Source organism: Protopterus annectens, chromosome 4.part0 (assembly GCF_019279795.1).
Source record: "Protopterus annectens isolate FY-2018-M chromosome 4.part0, PAN1.0, whole genome shotgun sequence".
NCBI classification, from domain to species: domain Eukaryota; kingdom Metazoa; phylum Chordata; order Ceratodontiformes; family Protopteridae; genus Protopterus; species Protopterus annectens.
In genome coordinates, this window is record NC_056733.1 from 928,519,814 (window position 1) to 928,542,878 (window position 23,065).

The 23,065-nt window shown below is 42.5% G+C and overlaps 1 protein-coding gene across 3 annotated transcripts in view; it reads right to left on the reverse strand.

Moving 5' to 3' along the window:
• SIRT4 (sirtuin 4) overlaps window positions 1-23,065 on the reverse strand; it is a 197,795-nt gene that overhangs the window by 18,955 nt on the left and 155,775 nt on the right. For 2 of the 3 annotated variants that reach the window (XM_044068906.1, XM_044068905.1), the window contains exon 3: window positions 10,683-10,977. In XM_044068906.1, coding sequence (XP_043924841.1) covers window positions 10,683-10,977 — 295 coding nt within the window. The remainder of the gene's footprint in view (window positions 1-10,682; window positions 10,978-23,065) is intronic. The other variant, XM_044068907.1, reaches the window with a different exon arrangement.

A 23,065-nucleotide genomic window follows, 5' to 3' on the forward strand; every position in this document is an offset into this window, starting at 1 on the left:
TTGGACCTGGATGACATAACCTTATGTACAAGATGGGCGACATATAATGATTTTCGTACTACCCTGGCCACATGTTGGTCAAAGGCCAGATTACTGTCTACATATGTTCTCAGATCCTCAGCTGCTGGGTCAATTCTCAGAGGTGTCTTATTGATTGAGTAAGTAGCCTTGGTGGCAATTTTCCCAAAAGGCACTGTAATGTATTTCTTGGCACTGAGTTTTAGTCCATGACTTTGGCACCAATCATATGTCTGTACTAGACCCTCTTGTGAGATGTTTGTGTCATGGGTGAAATCTATGACAGCTCACAGTTAGCAGTCATCTGTGAACATGGTCAGCCAAAAGCCCTTGACATTAGCCTTTATCTCCAAGTAGTAGGTGCCAAATAGCTGCAGTCCCTGCACAGAGCCCTGAGGTACCCCACTGGTGACCCATTTCATAGTTGGGGTGGTATCACCAATCCTGACTTATTGGGTACAGTCTGTGAGCCAGCTGGCAATCCAGTGAGCTATGGAGAGGTCTATGCCAAGTTGGGTAAGTTTGTCAACTATTCCCAAGTGAGGTATTCTATCAAATGTCTTAGCCAGGTCCAGGTAGATGGTGTGCACAGTTCTCCCCTCATCCATTGCCTTGATGACCTTCTGAAAGACATCCACCAGGGTTAGTAGGCATGACTTACCCATGACAAAGCCAAACTGGGTTAGGTCCAATGTTTGAAGGTTGCCTATATCTTTGACGATCATTTCCATGACAATTAGTTCCATAGATTTGCGTTATTAAGACTAGTCAGACTAATAGATCCGTAGTTTCTGGGGTTGGTTGATGGCCCATCCTTGTGAAGTGGGATAACTGTTGCAGTTCTCCATTATTGTGGTATAAAAACTGTTTTAGGAAGCATCTCGGAATATTGTCAGTGCCCACTGAGGTTGTGTTTTTGGCCTTAGCAAGTGCTGCCAGGACCTACTTCCTGTTAATAGCTGGGGGTTATGCTAGCAGGTATTTCATGAGGAGATGTTAGGGGATGACATTTGAGCTGAATTTGTCAGCCAACAAATGCTATGTCACTCTGCTCAATGAAGGTGGCACCACTAACCACCAGTTATGTGCACTTGTGTGTGTGCTGCCTTTTGGCACCACAGACCACCAGTTAGGTGCACTTGTGTGTGTTGCCTTTGGGCACCACTGACCTGACCACCAGTTATGTGCACTTGTGTGTGTTGCCTTTGGGCACCACTGACCACCAGTTAGGTGCACTTGTGTGTGCTGCCTTTGAGGTTTCAGACATAGATGAAGAAGGTCTTGTGGTTACCTTTAGCCTGTGAGGCTATCTTGACCTCATAATTGGCCTTGTTGGACTTAATTAGTCCTCTAGGTTGCCTGTTTAGTTTAATTAGAGAGCTCCTATCATTATGGGAGTTGATCTTCCCGATTTTAGCAATGATTTTTTCCCCTTTTTTTATATACCCTATTAAGGTTAGGATTCCATCAATGTTTTTTTTTTGTTTTTAGAGTTTATTTTGTACTTACTTCTAGTATGTAAAGCCACTTGTGTGGTTGTACAGGGTCTCTGTGAACAATTCCTCATAGGTTGCTGTGAATGTGAGGTACGGAAGGGTATTGAATTTTGACAATGAACGTGAGGTTCGGAAGGGTATTGAATTTTGACAATCTATCTTTTACTAGGATGTAGTTTCCTCAGGAATAGTTCCTAACAGTTTCATGGTTTTCTGGGTTCCCACATTGACTTTTATTTCAAAGACAACAGCTTTGTGGTGTGACCTCACCCATGAGGACATGACATGGGAGCGAGGGAGTACAGCACTCTGCTTTATTTGAGTACCAGGTCCAATCCAGGAATCGCTGTGCCTGCGAATATGAAGCAGTGTATGTTGCCTAGTCTACAGCGGGGCAGTTAAGTCTCCCATGAGTAGAGTATTTGGTTTAATGGGGAGTTTCTCCAGTAGGTCTATGTACGAGCTATGGGATTCTAGGGATATAGAGGGTGACCTACAGCTTGACAGGATATGGTATGGGACTTTGCCTATGGTGATTTGCACATGGATAAATAACAAGGCATTGCCCTTCTTAACCAACAAAGAGTTATGATTGTTAACTTTTGCAGATTGAGATTCCTCCATCTTTTGTCCCTGTCTGCAGCTGATGGTCTAAATGTTTAGAAGGCACTGAAGCCTTGCACTGCTAGAACAATTTCTGCAAATTCAAACCATGTCTCAGTAATGGCACAGATATCTATATTCTCCAAAGTGAGGAGAGCTTGTAGGGTGTGGAGTTTCTTGTTTAGGCTCCTAGCACTGAGCAGTAAGACCTTTCGTTTTTTGGGGGTTTTTATTTGCTATGTCAGTAAGTTTGTCAATTTGGCATTGTCTAAAAAGGCTTTAAGGGGGGTGGATAACGTTTTAGCCAATTATTCAGAAGCCTCGGGGAGACACATGCAGGCCATCCTTTGCAAAGCAATGTGGTGTGTTAATCATGTCCTCCTTCCACGCTGACAAATATTGAATCCCCTTTCCAGACACCAGAAACTAAGCCAATTATTGAAGTCAATCATCTTTTGTTTGTACTGTGGAATCATTCTTGGTGAAGGCAGAGAAATCAATGTTTCTCGTCATATAGTCCAGGGAAGTAAGTCTCAGGTCATTAACAACCACATGGACTATGACAGAATCATACTGGTACCTGTGGTGTAATGACTTAAGTACACGCGTAACTTGGTGGACCCTGGCTCCAGTTAAGCAACTAACAGTTATCTTCATCTTGTTCAGGCTGGCAAGTGGGGCATCTCTGTGTCATACAATGAAGCCCTCTATGACAAGAGTCTTGGGAAATGTCAACAAATTGGTTTATCTTATGGGTTTGCTCTTGGGGATCCAGAGAGTGTAGGTGCATGTGTGGTGTATTGTGTTGCTTTTAGTGAATGCTTTAGAGACTGCGGAGGATAGGAGTTGCTGTCTTTAGGCTTAGGAGGTCTTTGAGGTTTGGGAATATTGCTTTTTAGTGCCTCAGCATGACTTGGTCTGTGTATGTGGTGGATGGTGTGTGTGTTGACAACTTTGCTTGTATGCAAGATTTTTGCCTTTGGTGAAATTGCGTATGTACATCTCTCGCATACTTTTAAGGAGTAAATGCTTGTCTGTGAACATGACACAACTGCTACATTGTCTGAGGATAACCATTTGTACCAAGTTGGCTATGGAGACATTTGGAAATTATCTATGTTGTCTGGACCTGTAGCTGAGTGGGCTACTACAGGTCACGGACAGGATTACACAGAGGTCTGCTTGGGGTTTGGCACTAGACTAGGTTAAATTGTGCCAAGATTTAATTCTGGTGCCGTTTAATGTGCAAACTAGAATATAACCATTAGACAGCAAATTGTTTGGTGAGAACTTGTAGGTGAGGTTTAACTGGTGGATCTTCTGATGAAAGCCCAGAAGTTCAGTTTATGAAAGAAGACCAGAAATGGTCTAGACAAAGGACAGATGGCTACATCTGTAGCAAAGTTAACTATGAGAAGAGTGACAGGAGTATAGTTTGGAATTCAAGAGGTGGTTCCTAAGGTTCGATTTGAAATATTTTGGATTTAAGCTTCATCTTAGGTCTTGTGGGAGGGTATTCCAACATTTGGCTGTATATAAGGAATATATTACTTCACTGCGACTGGTGTTCAGGCTATGGACTTGGGTGAAACGTGTGTCTTAGACCCAAGAGGTCTAGATAGGGAGTATTATAGTATCACTGTCTTCAGTGCTAATCATTTGTCTGCGTTATGGGAAACACCACAGCACTACTGTTTTTAGTGCTGGACATTTGTATGGGTGATGGGGAGTACTACAGCATTACTCTCTTTAGTACTGGAGATTTGTTTGGGTGATGGGGAGTACCACAGCATTACTGTCTTTAGTGATGGACGTTTGGGTGATGGGGAGTACCAAAGCATTACTGTCTTTAGTGCTGGACATTTGTTTGGGTGATGGGGAGTACTACAGCATTACTGCCTTTAGTGCTGGACATTTGTTTGGGTGATGGGAAGTACCACAGCATTACTGTCTTTAGTGCTGGACATTTGTTTGGGTGATGCGGAGCACCACAGCATTACTGTCTTTAGTGCTGGACATTTGTGGGTGATGGGGAGTACCACAGCATTACAGTCTTTAGTGCTGGACATTTGTTTGGGTGATGGGAAGTACCACAGCATTACTGTCTTTAGTGCTGGACATTTGTTTGGGTGATGGGGAATACCAAAGCATTACTGTCTTTAGTGCTGGACATTTGTTTGGGTTATGGGGAATACCACAGTACTACTCTCTTTAGTACTGGACATTTGTTTGGATGATGGGGAGTACCGCAGCATTACTATCTTTAGTGCTGGATATTTGTTTGGTTGATGGAGAATACCACAGCATTACTGTCTTTAGTGCTGGTCATTTGTTTGGGAGATGGGGAGTACCACAGCAGTACTGTATTTAGTGCTGGACGTTTGTTTGGGTGATGGGGAGTACTACAGCATTACTGCCTTTAGTGCTGGACATTTGTTTGGGTGACGGGGAGTACCACAGCATTACTGTCTTTAGTGCTGGACATTTGTTTGGGTGATGGGGAGTACCACAGCATTACTGTCTTTAGTGCTGGACATTTGTTTGGGTGATGGGGAGCACCACAGCATTACTGTCTTTAGTGCTGGACATTTGTGGGTGATGGGGAATACCACAGCATTACAATCTTTAGTGCTGGACATTTGTTTCGGTGATGGGAAGTACCACAGCATTACTGCCTTTAGTGCTGAACATTTGTTTGGGTGATGGGGAGCACCACAACATTACTATCTTTAGTGCTGGGCATTTGTTTGGGTGAAGGGGAGTACCACAGCATTACTGTCTTTAGTGCTGGACATTTGTTTGGGTGATGGCGACTACCAAAGCATTATGTCTTTAGTGCTGGACATTTGTTTGGATGATGGGGAGCACCACAGTATTACTGTCTTTAATGCTGGACATTTGTTTGGGTGATGGGGTGTACCACAGCATTACTGTCTTTGGTGCTGGACATTTGTTTGGGTGGTGGGGAATACCACAGCATTACTGTCTTAAGTGATGGACATTTGTTTGGGTGATGGGGAGCACCACAGTATTACTGTCTTTAATGCTGGACATTTGTTTGGGTGATTGGGTGTACCACAGCATTACTGTCTTTAGTGCTGGACATTTGTTTGGGTTATGGGGAATACCACAGTACTACTCTCTTTAGTACTGGACATTTGTTTGGGTGATGGGGAGTACCGCAGCATTACTATCTTTAGTGTTGAACATTTGTTTGGGTGATGGGGACTACCACAGCATTACTGTCTTTAGTGCTGGACATTTGTTTGGGTGATGGGGAGTACCACAGCAGTACTGTCTTTAGTGCTGAACATTTGTTTGGGTGATGGAGAGTACTACGGTATTACTGCCTTTAGTGCTGGACATTTGATTGGGTGATGGGGAGTACCACGGCATTACTGTCTTTAGTGCTGGACATTTGTTTGGGTGATGGGGAGTACCACAGCATTACTGTGTTTAGTGCTGGACATATGTTTGGGTGATGGGGAGCACCACAGTATTACTGTCTTTAATGCTGGACATTTGTTTGGGTGATGGGGAGTACTACAGCATTACTGCCTTTAGTGCTGGACATTTGTTTGGGTGATGGGGAGTACCATGGCATTCCTGCCTTTAGTGCTGGACATTTGTTTGGGTGATGGGGAGTACCGCAGCATTACTATCTTTAGTGCTGGACATTTGTTTGGGTGATGGGGACTACCACAGCATTACTCTCTTTAGTGCTGGACATTTCTTTGGGTGATGGGGAGTACCACAACATTACTCTCTTTAGTGCTGGACATTTGTTTGGGTGATGGGAACTACCACAGCATTACTGTCTTCAGTGCTTATTATTTGTTTGGGTGATGAAATATACTTTGGAACAGTTTAAGTTAATTGAATTTTTGACAGTTAGGGAATTCCAACCAGTTTAGTAGTCTGAGTGTTATTTGGAAGGTGGGCTGCAAATTTTATTATTTCACTGTAACATTGTCCCAGTTTTGTTAAGAGAGGAGCTGGCATTTGTGAGTAGAGGAAAGACATAGCAGGGGGTCGCAACAGATATGAGAGGGCAGTGGTGTTTCTAGATTGCAAGGTGAGGTAGCAGATGCCCTCTAGAGAAGGGCTACTTTTATACAGGTCATTGTATTTTGGATGTTTAAGTCAAATTTCACATTACCACATACGGTGACTCCGAGTAATTCATTGTGTGTGACATCCTGGTGACTCCAAGTACTTTACTGTGTGTGACATCCTCAAGTTGGTGACTCCAAGTACTTTACTGTGTGTGGCATCCACAAGTCTAGAGGTTTGAGAAGACAATATAGTAAGGCTATTTGTATGATGAAAGTAATGTTGTGGGATGAAAAGTGAATTATTGTTTTGTCTGGGTTCAGCATAAGACTGGACTGATTCAGAAAAGATATGATGAAGGAGGAGAACTGTTTGTATAGATTGTAGTGACAGCATGCTTGAATTTGAGCTAATTAGAGGGCAGTCATCTGTGTATTGACCCAGGGAGCCGTTTGCCACTACAGTTTGAGAGACATTTATAAAAATAATGAAGATGAGAAGATGTAGGGTTGAGCCCTGAGGGACACCAATGGCTACGGGTAGGTAGAATGACTAGGATGTTTGGCATTTGTCACACAGTGTCCAAAAAGATAGTTTAAACTATGTTAGGGCAGATGTGGAGAGACCAAGTGAGATGAATCTTTGCAGTAGTTTAGTATGGGTCACTGGTTCACATGCTTTTGATAGATCCAGAAATATGGAAAAGACAAGCTTACTTTCACCCATAAACTTATTTATTGTTTTGTGGAAGCAGCTATAGTGAAGCTCTGTCAAGGGTGCAAGCCATGTTGGGTGGGACAGAGCAAGTTGATAGCAGTTGGGAATGTCTACATCTTTGAAGGATTTTTGACAATGGATAGAGTATGCCTATTGGTTGACAGACAATTTCACCGATTTCCCTCTTTTACGTACTGGGATAGCACGTTTGTTTTTCCACAGTTTTGAGTACACAGGATTCTAATATGAACCTTAGTATCAATATGGGATAGGCTCTGGCATCTGCAGCAGATTTAAAGTATTCAGCAGGAAGTTGATCTGCTGCTACTGTTGTAGGTTTCAGTTGCGACAGCAATTTTAGTAGGATCATAGGAAATTACTAGGCTATCGACTCAGAGGTCATTTTAAGCCTAGCTGTTTCAACCCAATGTAATACAGTAGAAGTACTAGTCAGTACCTAAGATTGCAATTTATGAACTTATAGGAAATACACCCCAGGGATCACTTCTCTGGCTCTGCTCGACACGGGCACAGGAAAATAACTTTCTTGGGTGGCATAAGCCAGGGAACCTTGTTGGCTAGGCTTACTTAGGCCCTTAGACCGATAGCCTAGTACCTACCTATGATGACTGCCCATGTCCAGGAGGGTTTTGGGTACTATCCCTAAGAATTTATGGTGCCCCATCCACTTGTCCAGGTTCCTCTTGAACAGTGTCACAGAGGTGTTTGGTTTCACATGAATTAGTAGCCTTTTCCAAAGATATGGCAGTCGCTAGGGGATAAATCTGCCCCTCCAGCATGTCCTATTTAAGTTGCAGGTCATATTTAAGTCCATGGAATGGGTAGCCCTAGACCCATTTGATTAACATATATGCAGTAAGTTCATTACGTTTGGGTCTTGGTTGCTCTGTAGGCCAGGCATAAGTCTCCCCTAAGAAGTTTATATGATACAGAGTATAGTGATAGGAACTTTAGTCGGTCCATGTAAGGCACATGCTAGAGGCCCTTGATTTTTTACCTGTCTATATGTCTGGTAGGAGATTTCAGCTTTGTTTTTATACATTTTTCCATGCTTTCTCTCTTTCTTGCATTGCCAGTTTGGTGTTTCTTAGATCTGATCATTTTTTTTTTCTTAGTGGAGTGTGATTATCGAGAACTGACAGAAATTAAAAATTTAATTCTTCAACTGCTTGATCTAGATTTGAGTCTTTTTAGGGAAGACCAGTTGATTTGTCTAAATGTAGTGGTAACAGATGTTTAACTGAAATCTTTGAGGTTTCAAACTAGGTTGCATGAGCTGCCTTTATTGCTTTTTGTACTACATTACTGAACGGTATGTGAGATTATGATCATTTAGAGTCTGGAAGCGAGCCTGTAACTGAGATTTTGTCAGGATCATTGCTTAATATCGGATCAAGGACTGTACTTGTAGTCTTTTTAATGAATTTGGTAGGGGAGTTAATCTATTTTATTAAGGAATGATGGGATTAGGTCCTTCACTTTAAGTAGTCCAATTATTGAAAAATCACTGAGTATGGCAGTTTTGGGGTGATATTATTTGTGGAACATGACAGTACTTCTTCAATTATGGAAGGACTGGTGTACTTGGTGGGATGCAGACTGCAGTTACACACAGTGACTTCTTTGCTTTAAACTGTAGTAAGGTAAACAGAATTTCTGCTTTATCAGGTTTGGGCACCATATGAGGGAAGGCACAGAGCTCTCATAAGTGACCTGAAATATAAGCAAACTCACCATCTCTTTTGTTTAATCTGTCAGACCTCATCAATCTGTCTACCGAAATAGTGATATGGGTCTGAGGGTAGCATGGATATTTGGTTGTGTGTGTAATTACATATTCTTTTATGATAAAAGTTTTGAGAAAGGATATTCAAAAAGCCATCCTGGTTTCTATGCATGTATTGATGTGAATTTTGTGTTGTAATTTTTTGAAGTTAGTTATTTTACTGTTATATAGTGAATGGGGTACAGAACTATAGTGTGAAGCACATATCAAACCGACAGGCACAGCTGAGTTTGTCCGTAATAATGTTACATGTTTGAAATAAGTGGTATGATGTTAGGACAACATTAGTAGTGATATTAAGATAAGATGAGGAAAAAGGATGTTGGAGGAGGAGTACAGCTCAGTGGTGGAGACTACTGGTAGATGTAGTTTATAGGTAGGAGTATGATGTATTTCAGTAGGTGCTGATATTGGATGACTTTATTGCTGAATGTCTGATGAGTGATGATGGATATTGCTGGGAATGGCTATGTGTATAAATGTAATGCTATGGGGTGGTAGGGAACAGGGGTAGGGTGAAGAAGTGGAGCCGTACGTAGCATGACTGAGTGTAGTAAGGCTTGCCAACAAAACAGAAAAAAAAATGTGGAGTTTATTTTTTGGTTAGTTATCCAACTTTAAGGCAGTGCTCTTATATAAATCAGTCAGAGCTATCCCCTGTACATAGGTGACTTGGAACAGGACTTGATCCACAACTGCAGAATAACGTTCCTATGTCATCAGCTATGGTTGCCTGTATATGTCAGTCGTCACTGAAGGGAGCAGTAGCAGTAAGTTTCAAATGTTTGCCTTTCTAAGGAGGGCTTAAGAAAGGCATTAACTATAAAGATAATGACTTGAACAAGCATGAAGGACATTAACACATGAAGCATCCTTTCTTTAGTAGTAATACTGGCTGCAAAACTCATTGGTGCAGATGATTTTAAAAGCTTACCTTGTGCCACCCAAAGGTCTCTCTATTTTCCACAAAAAAAAAAAAAAAAAAAAAAAGCAAACCAGAGTTTTTTATTTACCTATTCAAACTCAAGGCAGTGCTCTAGTTGGAACTAGTTATAGATGCCCCTAAACACTAAACAGGTGGTCTGCAACAGGGCCTAAACCACGACAGCAGAATAACTTTTCTAAGTCAGCAATTACAGATGCCAGCATATGTCAGTCTTCCCTGAAAGGAACAGTGTCAGTAAGCTTTAAATGCTTATTTATCTAAGGAGGGCAAGCTGCTAATGGGTAAGAAAGCCATTAATGATCACGATACAATGGCTTTAATGAAAAAAATAAATAAAAGATATAAATGACTTTAACAAGCTTGCACTACATTAGCATATGACATGTCCTTTTCCTGGTAACTGCAAGCTCAGTGGTAAAGATTTTTAAACAGCTTACCTAATGGCACCCAAAGGAGTCTATCTAAAGCTTGTACAAAACAACAATTTTCGTAGGCTGCACTCCCTCCTTAGCAGACGAAACAGATTACCTGTGACAGAACTAGATTACCTGGGCTAGATCAGTAACTATGTTAATGCAGGAACTGGCTGGGGAGGACTGTAAGTGAACAGCAGATGCTGGCCATCTTACTCCATCTCAGCAGGAGAGATTGCTACAAATTCTTCAGCCAAACGTAATATCTGTGGGTCTCACCAGAGGCATATATTCTCTGCAAGAAAGCAGGAAGCTTGATGTGAACCTGCCAAAGGTTTCACTGCTCTCTGGTAAATCCCAGCTGATGCTCTGAACACAGCATTTGTGTAACAGGCATTGCATTTTGCCAGCTAAAATGGGGGGAGGGGCAGACTAAAAAGAAACTCTCTTGCCTTTTTACAGGATGACAATTCTCAATCCCAGACCCTTTGCCTTCTGTGCCTAGTTTTCTGGTATATAGCAGGAGGAATAAAGGGGTCAGTGTGGGCATCGAAGCGTGATAGTTGTGGGAGACTGAAAACAATACAGAAAAATAAATAAATATTTAAAATGCTGGTGTGATGCATTACCTGCAGAGAGGATCCGGCCACTAAAATTGCATCTGACTCAGCCAGGCGCTCATAGACAAAGTTCACCTTCTCCCTATTCACTGTGTCTCCAAAGAACGTAACTTCTGGCTTCAGGATACCACCACACCATTCACAGTCTGGGACTTGAAAGTTTTGTACCTGCTCATCAGTAAGAAAGGTATCCCCATCAGGTGCCACACCATGACCCTCTTCATTCCATCCAGGGTTCAAAGCTTCAAACCTTTTCTGAAGGTCAAATCGTGAGGTTAAACTTCCACACTCCAGACAGATGATCCTGACAAAAACAAAATTATTCATTCGCTTCAGTTAATTTGTTTTGCAGAACTGTGGAATAACTATCTAACTCAGTAACCTGGCACATAGTAACTGCTGTCAAGTAACTCACAATCACTGGCAGAGTATTGTAAAAGTCAGTGGGGTCAAAGTCCATCAAGGTGCTGCTTGATGCTGCTGTATAAACAGCCGCAAAAGTGTAAACTGTAAGCAGGTGTTAATCTGTAGGGAAGTCTACTCACTAGAATATCGATCAATAATACTGTTTGTCCAGTATCTCAAAGAAAGGTAAATGCAAAAGAGACTGTAATATGAAGTGCAAAATCTTTTTAGTAACCCTTTTATTTGTAGCTCTTTTTGAACTGTAGCAGGCTGACAACAAGCAGGCTTGTACTCTACAGGAGAAATGAAGTTATGAAAATACAGACACTTTTATGACAAAAGGGCATAGAGTACAGATGAGTTGCCTTTGGTAGTTTCATAGATAGTTACTAACTATGTGATCCAGGATATGATTAATGAGCCTAACCCAATTTCCCAACTTCTCCAGAGTAACGTCTGATTAAGTGACTTGTTCAAGGTCATAAGGTAAGCAAATGAAGGCTGAGGGAATCAAACCCTGGACTACAGGGAGTGGCTAGTTAACAGCTTATAGCCTTAATCCTCTGAGCTAGCTGCCAGAATAGAAAGAACAGTTTTAATCAGAGGTCTCAAACTCATGTCCCTGCATTTGGGAGTCCAGTGCTGAACCACTACCCCAAAACTGCCCCAAAGCATACAACTCTGATGTGACTTGAACCCACAACTTTCAATACTTGCAATGTGCAAAACACTTCATTTACAAACTGCAGTAATACCAGTGCCTGTTTCACTTTTGTTTTTGTTCCTCTTTTCTCCATACTGCTGACAATTAGTTGGCACCAGTGTGTGTCCGCATTTGCTGCCTCTCCCTACCCCTCATTTACTCCCCCAGATCTCTCCCACTATTTTCAGGCCAGCAAAGAGACTGAGGCATCATGGGTGAGTAGTCATACTGCTGTTGTGGAGTTTTCTACATTAGTCTCATCCCTAGCCATGCCCAGAACGTTCCATGGGTGGGACATAAATGGTCAATTATTGCTGAACCTTCCACAAACAGGTGACATCAGCAAGTCACCCCAACCATCCTTGTTAAATCTCTGTGGTAGTTTCCCTGATCTCCACTAGGGAAATCACACTGCACTGTGTGCCCTGGATGCATGACCCTCAACTGACCTTCCTGGATGGGCATGTCCATCCTCCGGTGCCAGCATCGGAGATGCTCAAGCTGCTAACTGAGCACGGGTCACCTGAGCCACAGTCAGGATTTCATCCCTCTATGGCATGGTACTGACTCAGTCTCACGGGTCACCTGAGCCACAGTTAGGACTTCATCCCTCTATGCCATGGTACTGACTCAGTCTCACTGGTCACTTGACCAACAGTCAGGACTTCATCCCTCTATGCCATGGTAATGACTCAGTCTCACAGGTCACCTGAGCCACAGTCGGGACTTCATCCCTTTATGCCATGGTACTGACTCAGTCTCACGGATCACCTGAGCCACAGTCAGGACTTCATCCCTCTATGCCATGGTACTGACTAAGTCTCACGAGTCTCCTGAGCCACAGTCGGGACTTCATCCCTCTATGCCATGGTACTGACTAAGTCTCACGAGCCACCTGAGCCACAGTCGGGACTTCATCCCTCTAAGCCATGGTACTGACTCAGTCTCACGGGTCACCTGAGCCACAGTCAGGACTTCATCCCTCTATGCCATGGTACTAAGTCTCACGAGTCACCTGAGCCACAGTCGGGACTTCATCCCTCTATGCCATGGTACTGACTCAATCTCATGGGTCACCTGAGCCACAGTCAGGACTTCATCCCTCTATGCCATGGTACTGACTCAGTCTCCTTATACTTTTTTTTTTTTTTTTTTTTTTTAAAAAGTTTGACTAGGTCAGGAAAAATTATTTAGAACAAGTATTAGTTAAAACTACAACTTACATACTTAACCGTTCAGTACTAGAGTGTGTCTTTCACGAGGTATGGACAGGGGACATGCTGTTTCCGGCCTGGAAGAAAAGGAGGAGGACTTTGTGTCCAAACTCCCATCTAACTACTATCTTTCAGCTGAAGTTGGTTTATGATCAGCTCTTTTCATATTTCTTTAGTCAGAATTATATCCCACTCTCTTGCATCTTGAATTCTTCAGTAGCCACAGAATTGATACGCCCTTCACTAGACTGCTCAGCGATATTTTTTACGACATAAATAATTGATCATGGTCTTGAAAAAGCTGTCCTTTTTCTGCACAAGTCTCATGCTTCTGAAAGCAAATGGTCTACCTTTTTTTTCTACACAAACCCATAGGCATATATTTTTCCATTCAAGCATATGCATTCATGCAAATGCACAAATGTGCACTCTATACATACAGAACTGACATCTGTGAGTCCCACCAAAGGCATATATTCCATGCAAGAAAGCAGAAAACTAAGTACAAGCCTGCTAAAGACAACATGCTTCTTTTCAAAACTGGTCTCCCTGGAGTCCCAAAAAATTCTCACTGGACAATTCAAGCATTTATATAAAAAAAGTGAATGAAAATTAGCTGCTCATCAGTACTGTAGTCTCTTTAATTATCACGGTTTATGAACTCTGTGCACTGCATTTCAGGATGTACATATTTCATCTACATGTATCCAATGCACATTGTCAATTTTGAACCTGTCAAAAAAAAAACATTATCATTGGAAGTTACTACGCTAATGGCCATAGGGCCCTTACACGCCTGGCCAAGTTCTACCCTTATTTCCACGATCAACACCTATTGCTCCTGTCCAAGGGGGACACAGGTGGAACCCGTGGGGTGAATTTACAGTTATCGTCCAGAATGATTTTGAAGAGGGCCAATACGGTGCTCTGTTTGACATGAAGTGGGAGTCTGTTCCAAAGGTGTGGTCACCTCTGGGACACAAATCTGTCCCTCCAGCAGGTTCTATTAATCTCACATACCAAGTTAAGATCTTTAGAACAAGTAACCTGTATATCATTTGACTTGCGGATATGCAGCACTTCCAATAAAGCAAGGTCAGAGATTGCCTCTGAGTAGCCTGTATGAAACAGAATACAGTGACAGTAATTTTAGACCATCCACATAAGAAAGATGCTGAAGACCTTGAATTTTCCTTGTGAGGAATCTTCGTGGTCTCTCCACTTGCTGCAGGTGCTTGGAAAGGTACATAACAAAACGGGCGTTGTACTCAATTACTGGCCTGATGAGTGAAGAGTACAGGGAGGCTGTAATGCCCTTCTTACCACTGTGGAGACATGGTGATCAAAGATAAGGTTGCTGTCAACCTGTGTGCCCAGGTCTCTCACTACTGAGCGTGTACTTAGGGTGTTGCTATTGATGTGGTAGCTAGCAGGAGTATTGCTCTTACAGAAAAGGATAACAGATTTTTTTGCATTGAGTTTAAGGCCATTACTATGGCACCAATCATTTGTTTGTGGAAGACCCCCTTGTACGATGTTGACATCATTTGGCAATTCTATGACCACAATAAACTGACAAAACAGTGCAAAGGAAGAAACACGGCTGGAAATAAACCATAAATCTTGCTTTATTGATAAGCACTTTCACACCAATTCACAGGTGCTTCATCAGACCATTTTAAAAACAGTTCACTCACCTTAAATAATATACGCCATCAATTAAGTCATCAAAAGAAACCAATCAGCTTAAACTCAATTACAGCTAATAATACATACTTATTTCACCATTATAAATTGATATATAGAAACTTTTAGACTGGATTCTATAACCATGCCTAGTCAGCAGTCATCAGCAAACTTTGTCAGCCACAGACCTTTAGTTTTTGCTTGTACTTCAGAGAAATAGATTCCAAACAGTAGAGGTCCCAGGACTGATCCCTGTGGAACACCACTGGTTATAGGTCTGCTGTTGGAGGTGAATTCCCCTATTTTGGCTACATTGGTTCTATCAGTGATCCAGTTAACGACCCATCTAACGATATAAGGGTTGATACCTAGCTGAGTGAGTTTGTCAATGATGTTTGAGTGGGGGATAGTGTCAAAAGCCTAGGTAGGCTGTATGCACAGATGAAACCTTATCCAGGGCCTTGGTAACTGTCTCGAAGAAGTCCATCAGGTTCAACAGGTGTGATCTCCCTTTGACAAATCCAAACTGAGTAGTGTCAGTGTTTGGAGATTATATATACCTTTGTTGATAAGGTCCATGATGATTTGCTCCATGGCCTTGCAGATAAGGCTAGTCAGGCTAATGGGACTACAGTTTCCGGGGTCAGTGGAAGCATCGCACTTGTGCAAGGTAATAATGGTAGCCATTTTCCATTCAGCCGGGGCGCAGACAGCGCTTAGACTACAACTGAAAAGAGTACCAAATGGTGTTGCTAATTCTGGTTGGAGCCCATGTAGGATGCAGCCTGGGATGTTATCATATCTCATAGATGCTGTGTTTTTGGCCTTAGAGAGGGTGTTTACGACCTGCTCTTTAGAGATACAAGGTAGAGAACAGGTGGTAGGGATGTCATGGGGTATGTGTGGTGGTGAATGGGCAGTGAAGTTTTCACAGAACCTGTCAGCCAACAGGTTAGCTATGTCCACAGTAAGTATATGTGGTATCATTAACTACCAGTTCTGCACAAATCTGGGCCTTTCCTTTTAGGTTACAGATGTAACCGAAGAACGCTTTATGGTTGTCCTTAGTTGAGGAAGTTAATATGGTTCATAGTTTACTTTGGAGAACTTTCACAAGAAGCGTTATTTGCTTGTTTAAGCTGAGGAAGGAGTGTTGTCAGTTTAGGGCTTGCTCCCTTTTACTCTTACACAGCAATTTCTTCCTCTTATTGTAAAGCCTGTTTACCACAGTTGTCCACCAGGCAGGTTGACTCTTCCTTGAGGAGCTTGTTTTGGTACTATCAGGTATGGCCAAGTCAATGTAGGTACACAGATGTTTGTATAAAGCATTGGTGTAGAACTCTGCATAGCTGCCAAGGGGGGAGGTGCAGTGAAGCTATTTATACCATCCTGTAATTTATAATCTGCTTTGGAGAAGTTTTTTAGTTTAGCTGCTGCTGGGGGGGGGGGGGGTCAGGTGTGATAGTTTCTTCAAATGACACTGATTTGTGGTCAGATCTTACCAGGGAAGACCTCACAGTGGGGGTGCTACAACGATCCCCCATATTGGTAAGCACCAGATCCAGGATGTTGGTACCCCATGTGGGGGTGTCAGCCAGCTGATCCACAGCATTGGAGTTACTGAAGTCGAGGAAACTTTTGGGCAAGTGAATTTCAGCACGAGTAATTTACCCAGTCAATGGATGGGTAGTTACCCCAAACCATGGTGTTCAGATGTATCTTGATAGATCCAAGTAGATCCAAAGAGGCAGCGTAGGTGTCCTGATTCATGGAGGGGGTCCTATAGCTGGCAATGACTTGAATAGGTGTCCTACCAATAGTTAACTGCACCTGAAGTATCTCCAGGGAAACATGCTGTTTAACCAATCTGGAGGTGTATTTATCTTTAATGAAGATTGATACACTGGCTCATTTAGTTTTCACACCTTCAGTTTGTGGTCTGAACTTGTGGAAGGAGGTGTAACCCAGTATGGCTGAGGTACTCTCCACAGCCTTAAACCAAGTCTCGGTGACTGCATAAATGTCTGCGTCTTCTAAGGTGAAGACTGCATCCATTGAGTGCAATATCATGTTAAGACTCCTATCATTTAGAAGCATAGCCTTGAGGTTGTTTTTAGATGGAGATTTTACTTTGGGAATTTTGTCCCTGAGACACTGCCTAAAAAAGGCACTATGGGGGTGGGAAGAGCCTTAGCCATTAGCCGAAATCCCAGGGGTGACAGATGAAGACTATCTCTGGCAAATCATCGGGGTTTGTCCATCATGTCATCCCATGCTGACAGATACTGTACCCACTTAGAATGACACCAGGAATTAAGTCAATTATTGATGTCAATCATCTTCTGTTTGTATTCAGGCACCATCCTACGCAAAAGTAAACTACTGCTCAAAGGTAGCGACATACCTGCCTGAGACGCAGAGTCCAAGAGCTCAGTCAGGTCTCTCCTCATACAGTCCACAGAGGTATGTCTCAAGAACTACTGCTCAAAGGTAGCGCCATACCTGCCTGAGACGCAGAGTCCAAGAGCTCAGTCATGTCTCTCTTCATACAGTCCACAGGGGTATGTCTCAAGAACTACTGCTCAAAGGTAGCGACATACCTGCCTGAGACGCAGAGTCCAAGAGCTCAGTCAGGTCTCTCTGTTTGTATTGAGGCACCATCCTAGGTAAAAGTAAACTACTGCTCAAAGGTAGCGACATACCTGCCTGAGACGCAGAGTCCAAGAGCTCAGTCAAGTCTCTCCTCATACAGTCCACAGAGGTATGTCTCAAGAACTACTGCTCAAAGGTAGCGACATACCTGCCTGAGACGCAGAGTCCAAGAGCTCAGTCACGTCTCTCCTCATACAGTCCACAGAGGTATGTCTCAAGAACTACTGCTCAAAGGTAGCGACATACCTGCCTGAGACGCAGAGTCCAAGAGCTCAGTCATGTCTCTCCTCATACAGTCCACAGAGGTATGTCTCAGGAACTACTGCTCAAAGATAGCGACATACCTGTCTGAGACGCAGAGTCCAAGAGCTCAGTCATGTCTCTCCTCATACGGTCCACAGAGGTATGTCTCAAGAACTACTGCTCAAAGGTAGCGACATACCTGCCTAAGACGCAGAGTCCAAGAGCTCAGTCACGTCTCTCCTCATACAGTCCACAGAGGTATGCCAAAATCCGGAATCCCAGGGGTGACAAGTGCAAGCCGTCCCTTGCAAAGCAGAGTGGCTTGTCCAGCATGTCATCCCAGGCAGACAGACATTGGATCCCCTTTGAATGACACCAGAGTTTAAGCCAATTGTTAAAGCTGATCATCTTATCTCTGTATTGTGGCATCATTCTTGGTGAAGGTAGGATACTGCTCAAGGTCAGGGTCACACCTGCTTGGGCTACATAATCAGAGAGCTCCTCTATGTCTCTTTTCATGTAGTCCAAGGAGGTACGTCTCAGGTCGTTAACACCAGCGTGGACAATGATTGAGTCGTACTTGTACCTGCTGTTGAGAGACCTGAGTGCATGCATTATGTGGCGGATTCTAGCACCCGACAGACAGCTTACTGTGACCTTCTCCTTACTCAGTCTGGTGAGCGGGCGTCAGTGTGTCTGACTATGGAGTCACCAATGACTAGTGTGTCTGGCATTGTGTTTGGCCTTAAGGGCTGTGACTGCTTGACACTCTGACTGTGTGGTCTATGTGTTGCAGGTGTTGTGTTCTGAGGTGGTAGTTGTTTGGGTGTCTGCTTTGGTGGCCTCTGCTGTTTTGGTAGATTTTTGATCAGAGCCTCCGAGTATGTCTTTGTGTGTTTATGTGTATGATTTGAGGTTGTGATGGTATTATGTGAGACTGGGTCTATAGTGTGTGTGGTTACCTTCTCCTCCTGTCTGGTCATGCCAGTCCTATGTTGAGAGAGCTCAGCCTCCAGTTTGGCTGTATAGTTGCATCTCTCGCATGTATTTGTGTTTTGTGGGAGGAGGAGAGGGTTGTCTGTGTACATGAGGCAATTGTAACATTGCCTCAATATTCCCAGGTTCAACAGCTGAGTAGGAGAGGACACTAGCAACCGATCCCTCGACATGCTAGAAGGAATAGACAGAAAAACTTAAGAAAAGGTTCTGGGGGATGTGGGTGACCGAGAAATGGGGTTTGCTTTTTTGGGGTACTTTCTATAACAAGAGTGCTGTATCGAGGTGATAAGTACTGTAGGAGCAAGTGCTTCGCTATACAGATAGAGAATAGTCTACTTGGGAGTCAAGTAGAGATAATTTATAGTTGTAGGATACACTAAATAGGACAGTAGTATACTTTGAGGAAGGTAGTTTTAAGGGAAAATTTGAAGAGTGGACTTTAGGTAGCCCTAATAGTTTAAATCTGATTAACTGGCGCTGCCCTAGTGTGCAACTGTAGCAGCTCAGCTAAAGCTAACGTGCTTTATAGCAGGGGGCTGGAAAAAACAGGAAATGACCCAAAATGGCCGACAAATTACTAGTTGCTGCTTCTAACCACTCCTCTGAGGACAAACAAGCAGCTCAGTACTCCCCACTCCCACTGGTGAGTAAAGAAACTACCTCTGGCCACACAAGAAAATGGAGGAACACAGAAACCAAATACAAAGCCCAGGGATCAGCAAAATCTGATCACTGGAACAACTAGCTAGGAAAGGAGAAATATTTTTTTTGTTTTTTTTGTTTTTTTTGCAAACAGACAGAAAAAAATGCAGTAAATGCTTTGTTTTCGACTAAATTGCTATCAAAGGCTGGTACACTTGAGTGTATTAGCCTGTTTGTTACTTTAAAAAAAAAAAAAAATAGCTAAGGACTCTAAAGACAACCATAAGGCATTCTTTAGCTATGTCAGAAACCTAGGAGGAAACTCCCAGATATGCTCAGAATTAGTTCAAAATGATGTGAAGATTACTGATCCTACAGACATTGCCAACATACTGGCTGAAAGGTTCAGTGCAAACTTCTCCCCAAAGGAGAGATATCTATACCAAATGATTGTAGCCCCCAAACATCTCTAACGCCCAGGTGAGAATTGCTCTCTCCAAGGCAAAGAACACAGCATCCATGGGACCTGATGGTGTCCCCGGCTGTGTGCTCCATGAACTCAACGAGGAATTAAACCCACAGTTAGGACAGCTGTTTAATCTTAGTCTCACCTCCGGATACGTCCAGGAGTGGCACAGCGACTGTGGTCCCACTCCACAAAGGCGGTGCCTCCACCGACCCTGGAAATTACCATCCCATTAGCTTGACAAGCCTTATCTGCAAAGCCATGGAGAGGATCATAATGGATCTCATAAATAAAGACATAGGGAACTTGCAGACTTTGGATCCAACCCAGTTTGGCTTTGTCAAAGGCAGATCATGCCTTCTAAATTTGGTTGACTTTTTCGAAACAGTCACCAAGGCCATTGACGAGGGAAAGGCAGTCCATACAGCCTACCTAGACCTGGCGAAGGCTTTTGATACAATACCTCACTCGGGTATCATTGAAAAACTCATCAACTTAAATGTAAACCCATACATTACAAGATGGGTTGCAAACTGGCTGAGTGACAGAACCCACAGGGTCAGAGTTGCTGGCGCCATGTCAGACTCAAAGCCTGTCACAAGTGGTGTCCCACAGGGCTCAGTCCTGGGCCCACTCTTGTTTGGCATCTACTTTTCTGAAGTACAAGCAAACACAGGAGGGTTATGGCTGACAAAGTTTGCAGATGACTGCAAACTGGGCCGTAGTTGAAAACACATCCGACACAGATATCCTTCAGAAGGGTCTCACAGAAACGGATAACTGGTGCCAGAGCCATGGCCTAAAGTTAAATGCCGAGAAATGCATAGTCATACCCTTCGGGAAAAATAAGGTTACCCCTAGCTACCATATAGGTGGCAATCCCCTGAACACAGAAGAAGTTATTAGGGACCTGGGAACCCAGGTTGACAGTAGCCTTTCATTCGACACTCATATTGCTAAAGTAGTTAGGAAGACCTTCTACATTGCCCACCTTATCATGAAGGGATTCACATCTAGATCAAGGGAAGTCATAGTCTCCCTATACTCATCACTCATCAGACCAATGATCGAGTACAATGGCCCATTTGGAATGTATCTGACCCGACACTTGCAGCAGCTGGAGAGGCCACAAAAGTTCCTCACCAAAAGGATAAAGGGTCTCAAAAATCCGTCTTATGCTGCCCGACTGAAAGAACTCCAGTTATATTCAGTTGCTTACCGCTTGCTCAGAGGTGACCTATGCCTGACATACAAGGCCATGTCAAACCCAGATTTGATGAACATGTTTCATCTCAAAAAATCTAGATCCCTCAGAGCCACAAGGGCGGGAGACTTAAACCTCGACACGGTTATTAATAGGACGTGCTGGAGGGACAGATTCATCACCCAAAGACTCCCTATGCTGTGGAACAAAATCCCGGTTTATGTGAGGCAGAGCACCTCGCTGGCCTTGTTCAAGAGGAATCTTGACCAATGGATGGGAGATCGCAGATACACCCCAGGGGTTACCTCAGTGTCACTGCTCGACAGAGGCACAGCAAAATAATGGGCATAGTTTCTCCAAACTAAAGGGGTGGCGTAAGCCACAAAACTATGGGCTAGGCTTATAAATGCCCTCGGGCAGATAGCCTAGTATGAACCTATGAACCTATGAAGAACTACTGCTCAAAGGTAGCGACATACCTGCCTGAGACGCAGAGTCCAAGAGCTCAGTCAGGTCTCTCCTCATACAGTCCACAGAGGTATGTCTCAAGAACTACTGCTCAAAGGTAGCGACATACCTGCCTGAGACGCAGAGTCCAAGAGCTCAGTCACGTCTCTCCTCATACAGTCCACAGAGGTATGTCTCAAGTCATTCACACCAACATGGACTATGACAGAGTCATAACAGAACCCACTGTTGAGATACCTGAGTGCATGTGTGATATGGTGGATTCTGGCACCTGACAGATGGCTGGCCGTGACCTTTTCCTTATCCAGCCATGCCCCTAACTTCAGGGCCAGTTAATTTAAAAACAAACACATACAAAAATGAAAAGAAACCACACACATCACACGCGTTAAAATGAAATAATCATTAGCCACAGTTAGCAAGTAATAACAGTGACAGGGAAAACATGGGCTGCCCACAGACATTGCTAAACATCTGTTATTACCTGTAACACCCACCCTGGATTGTATTAATGCACTTAGAAAATGGACTATCCATTAAATACTTTTGCATTTGTTTTATTAGTATGCATTTTTTCATTGATATATTTTTAAAGCACTTCACAGAAGTCTTCACATTTTAAGCAATATCGTATATAAAGATATGGTAATAAAAACAACCATTGTAACATTTTCTATTATTTTCATCCATTATAAATAAGTTTTCTTAGGAACACCTATTCATCCTAACATTACATAAATAACTCAATTCATGGCCTCCATTAAACCTCACTCCTTCTCCTGAGCATCACTCTGCATGTATTATTTTCACAAATTCCATTGATAATAATTTCCTCATATCACTCTGCATGTATTATTCTCACAAATTCCATTGATTATAATTTCCTCATATCACTCTGCATGTATTATTTTCACAAATTCCATTGATTATAATTTCCTCATATCACTCTGCATGTATTATTCTCACAAATTCCATTGATTATAATTTCCTCATATCACTCTGCATGTATTATTCTCACAAATTCCATTGATTATAATTTCCTCATATCACTCTGCATGTATTATTCTCACAAATTCCATTGATTATAATTTCCTCATATCACTCTGCATGTATTATTCTCACAAATTCCATTGATTATAATTTCCTCATATCACTCTGCATGTATTATTCTCACAAATTCCATTGATTATAATTTCCTCATATCACTCTGCATGTATTATTCTCACAAATTCCATTGATTATTATTTCCTCATATCACTCTGCATGTATTATTCTCACAAATTCCATTGATTATAATTTCCTCATATCACTCTGCATGTATTATTCTCACAAATTCCATTGATTATTATTTCCTCATATCACTCTGCATGTATTATTCTCACAAATTCCATTGATTATAATTTCCTCATATCACTCTGCATGTATTATTCTCACAAATTCCATTGATTATAATTTCCTCATATCACTCTGCATGTATTATTCTCACAAATTCCATTGATTATTATTTCCTCATATCACTCTGCATGTATTATTCTCACAAATTCCATTGATTATAATTTCCTCATATCACTCTGCATGTATTATTCTCACAAATTCCATTTATTATTATTTCCTCATATCACTCTGCATGTATTATTCTCACAAATTCCATTGATTATAATTTCCTCATATCACTCTGCATGTATTATTCTCACAAATTCCATTTATTAT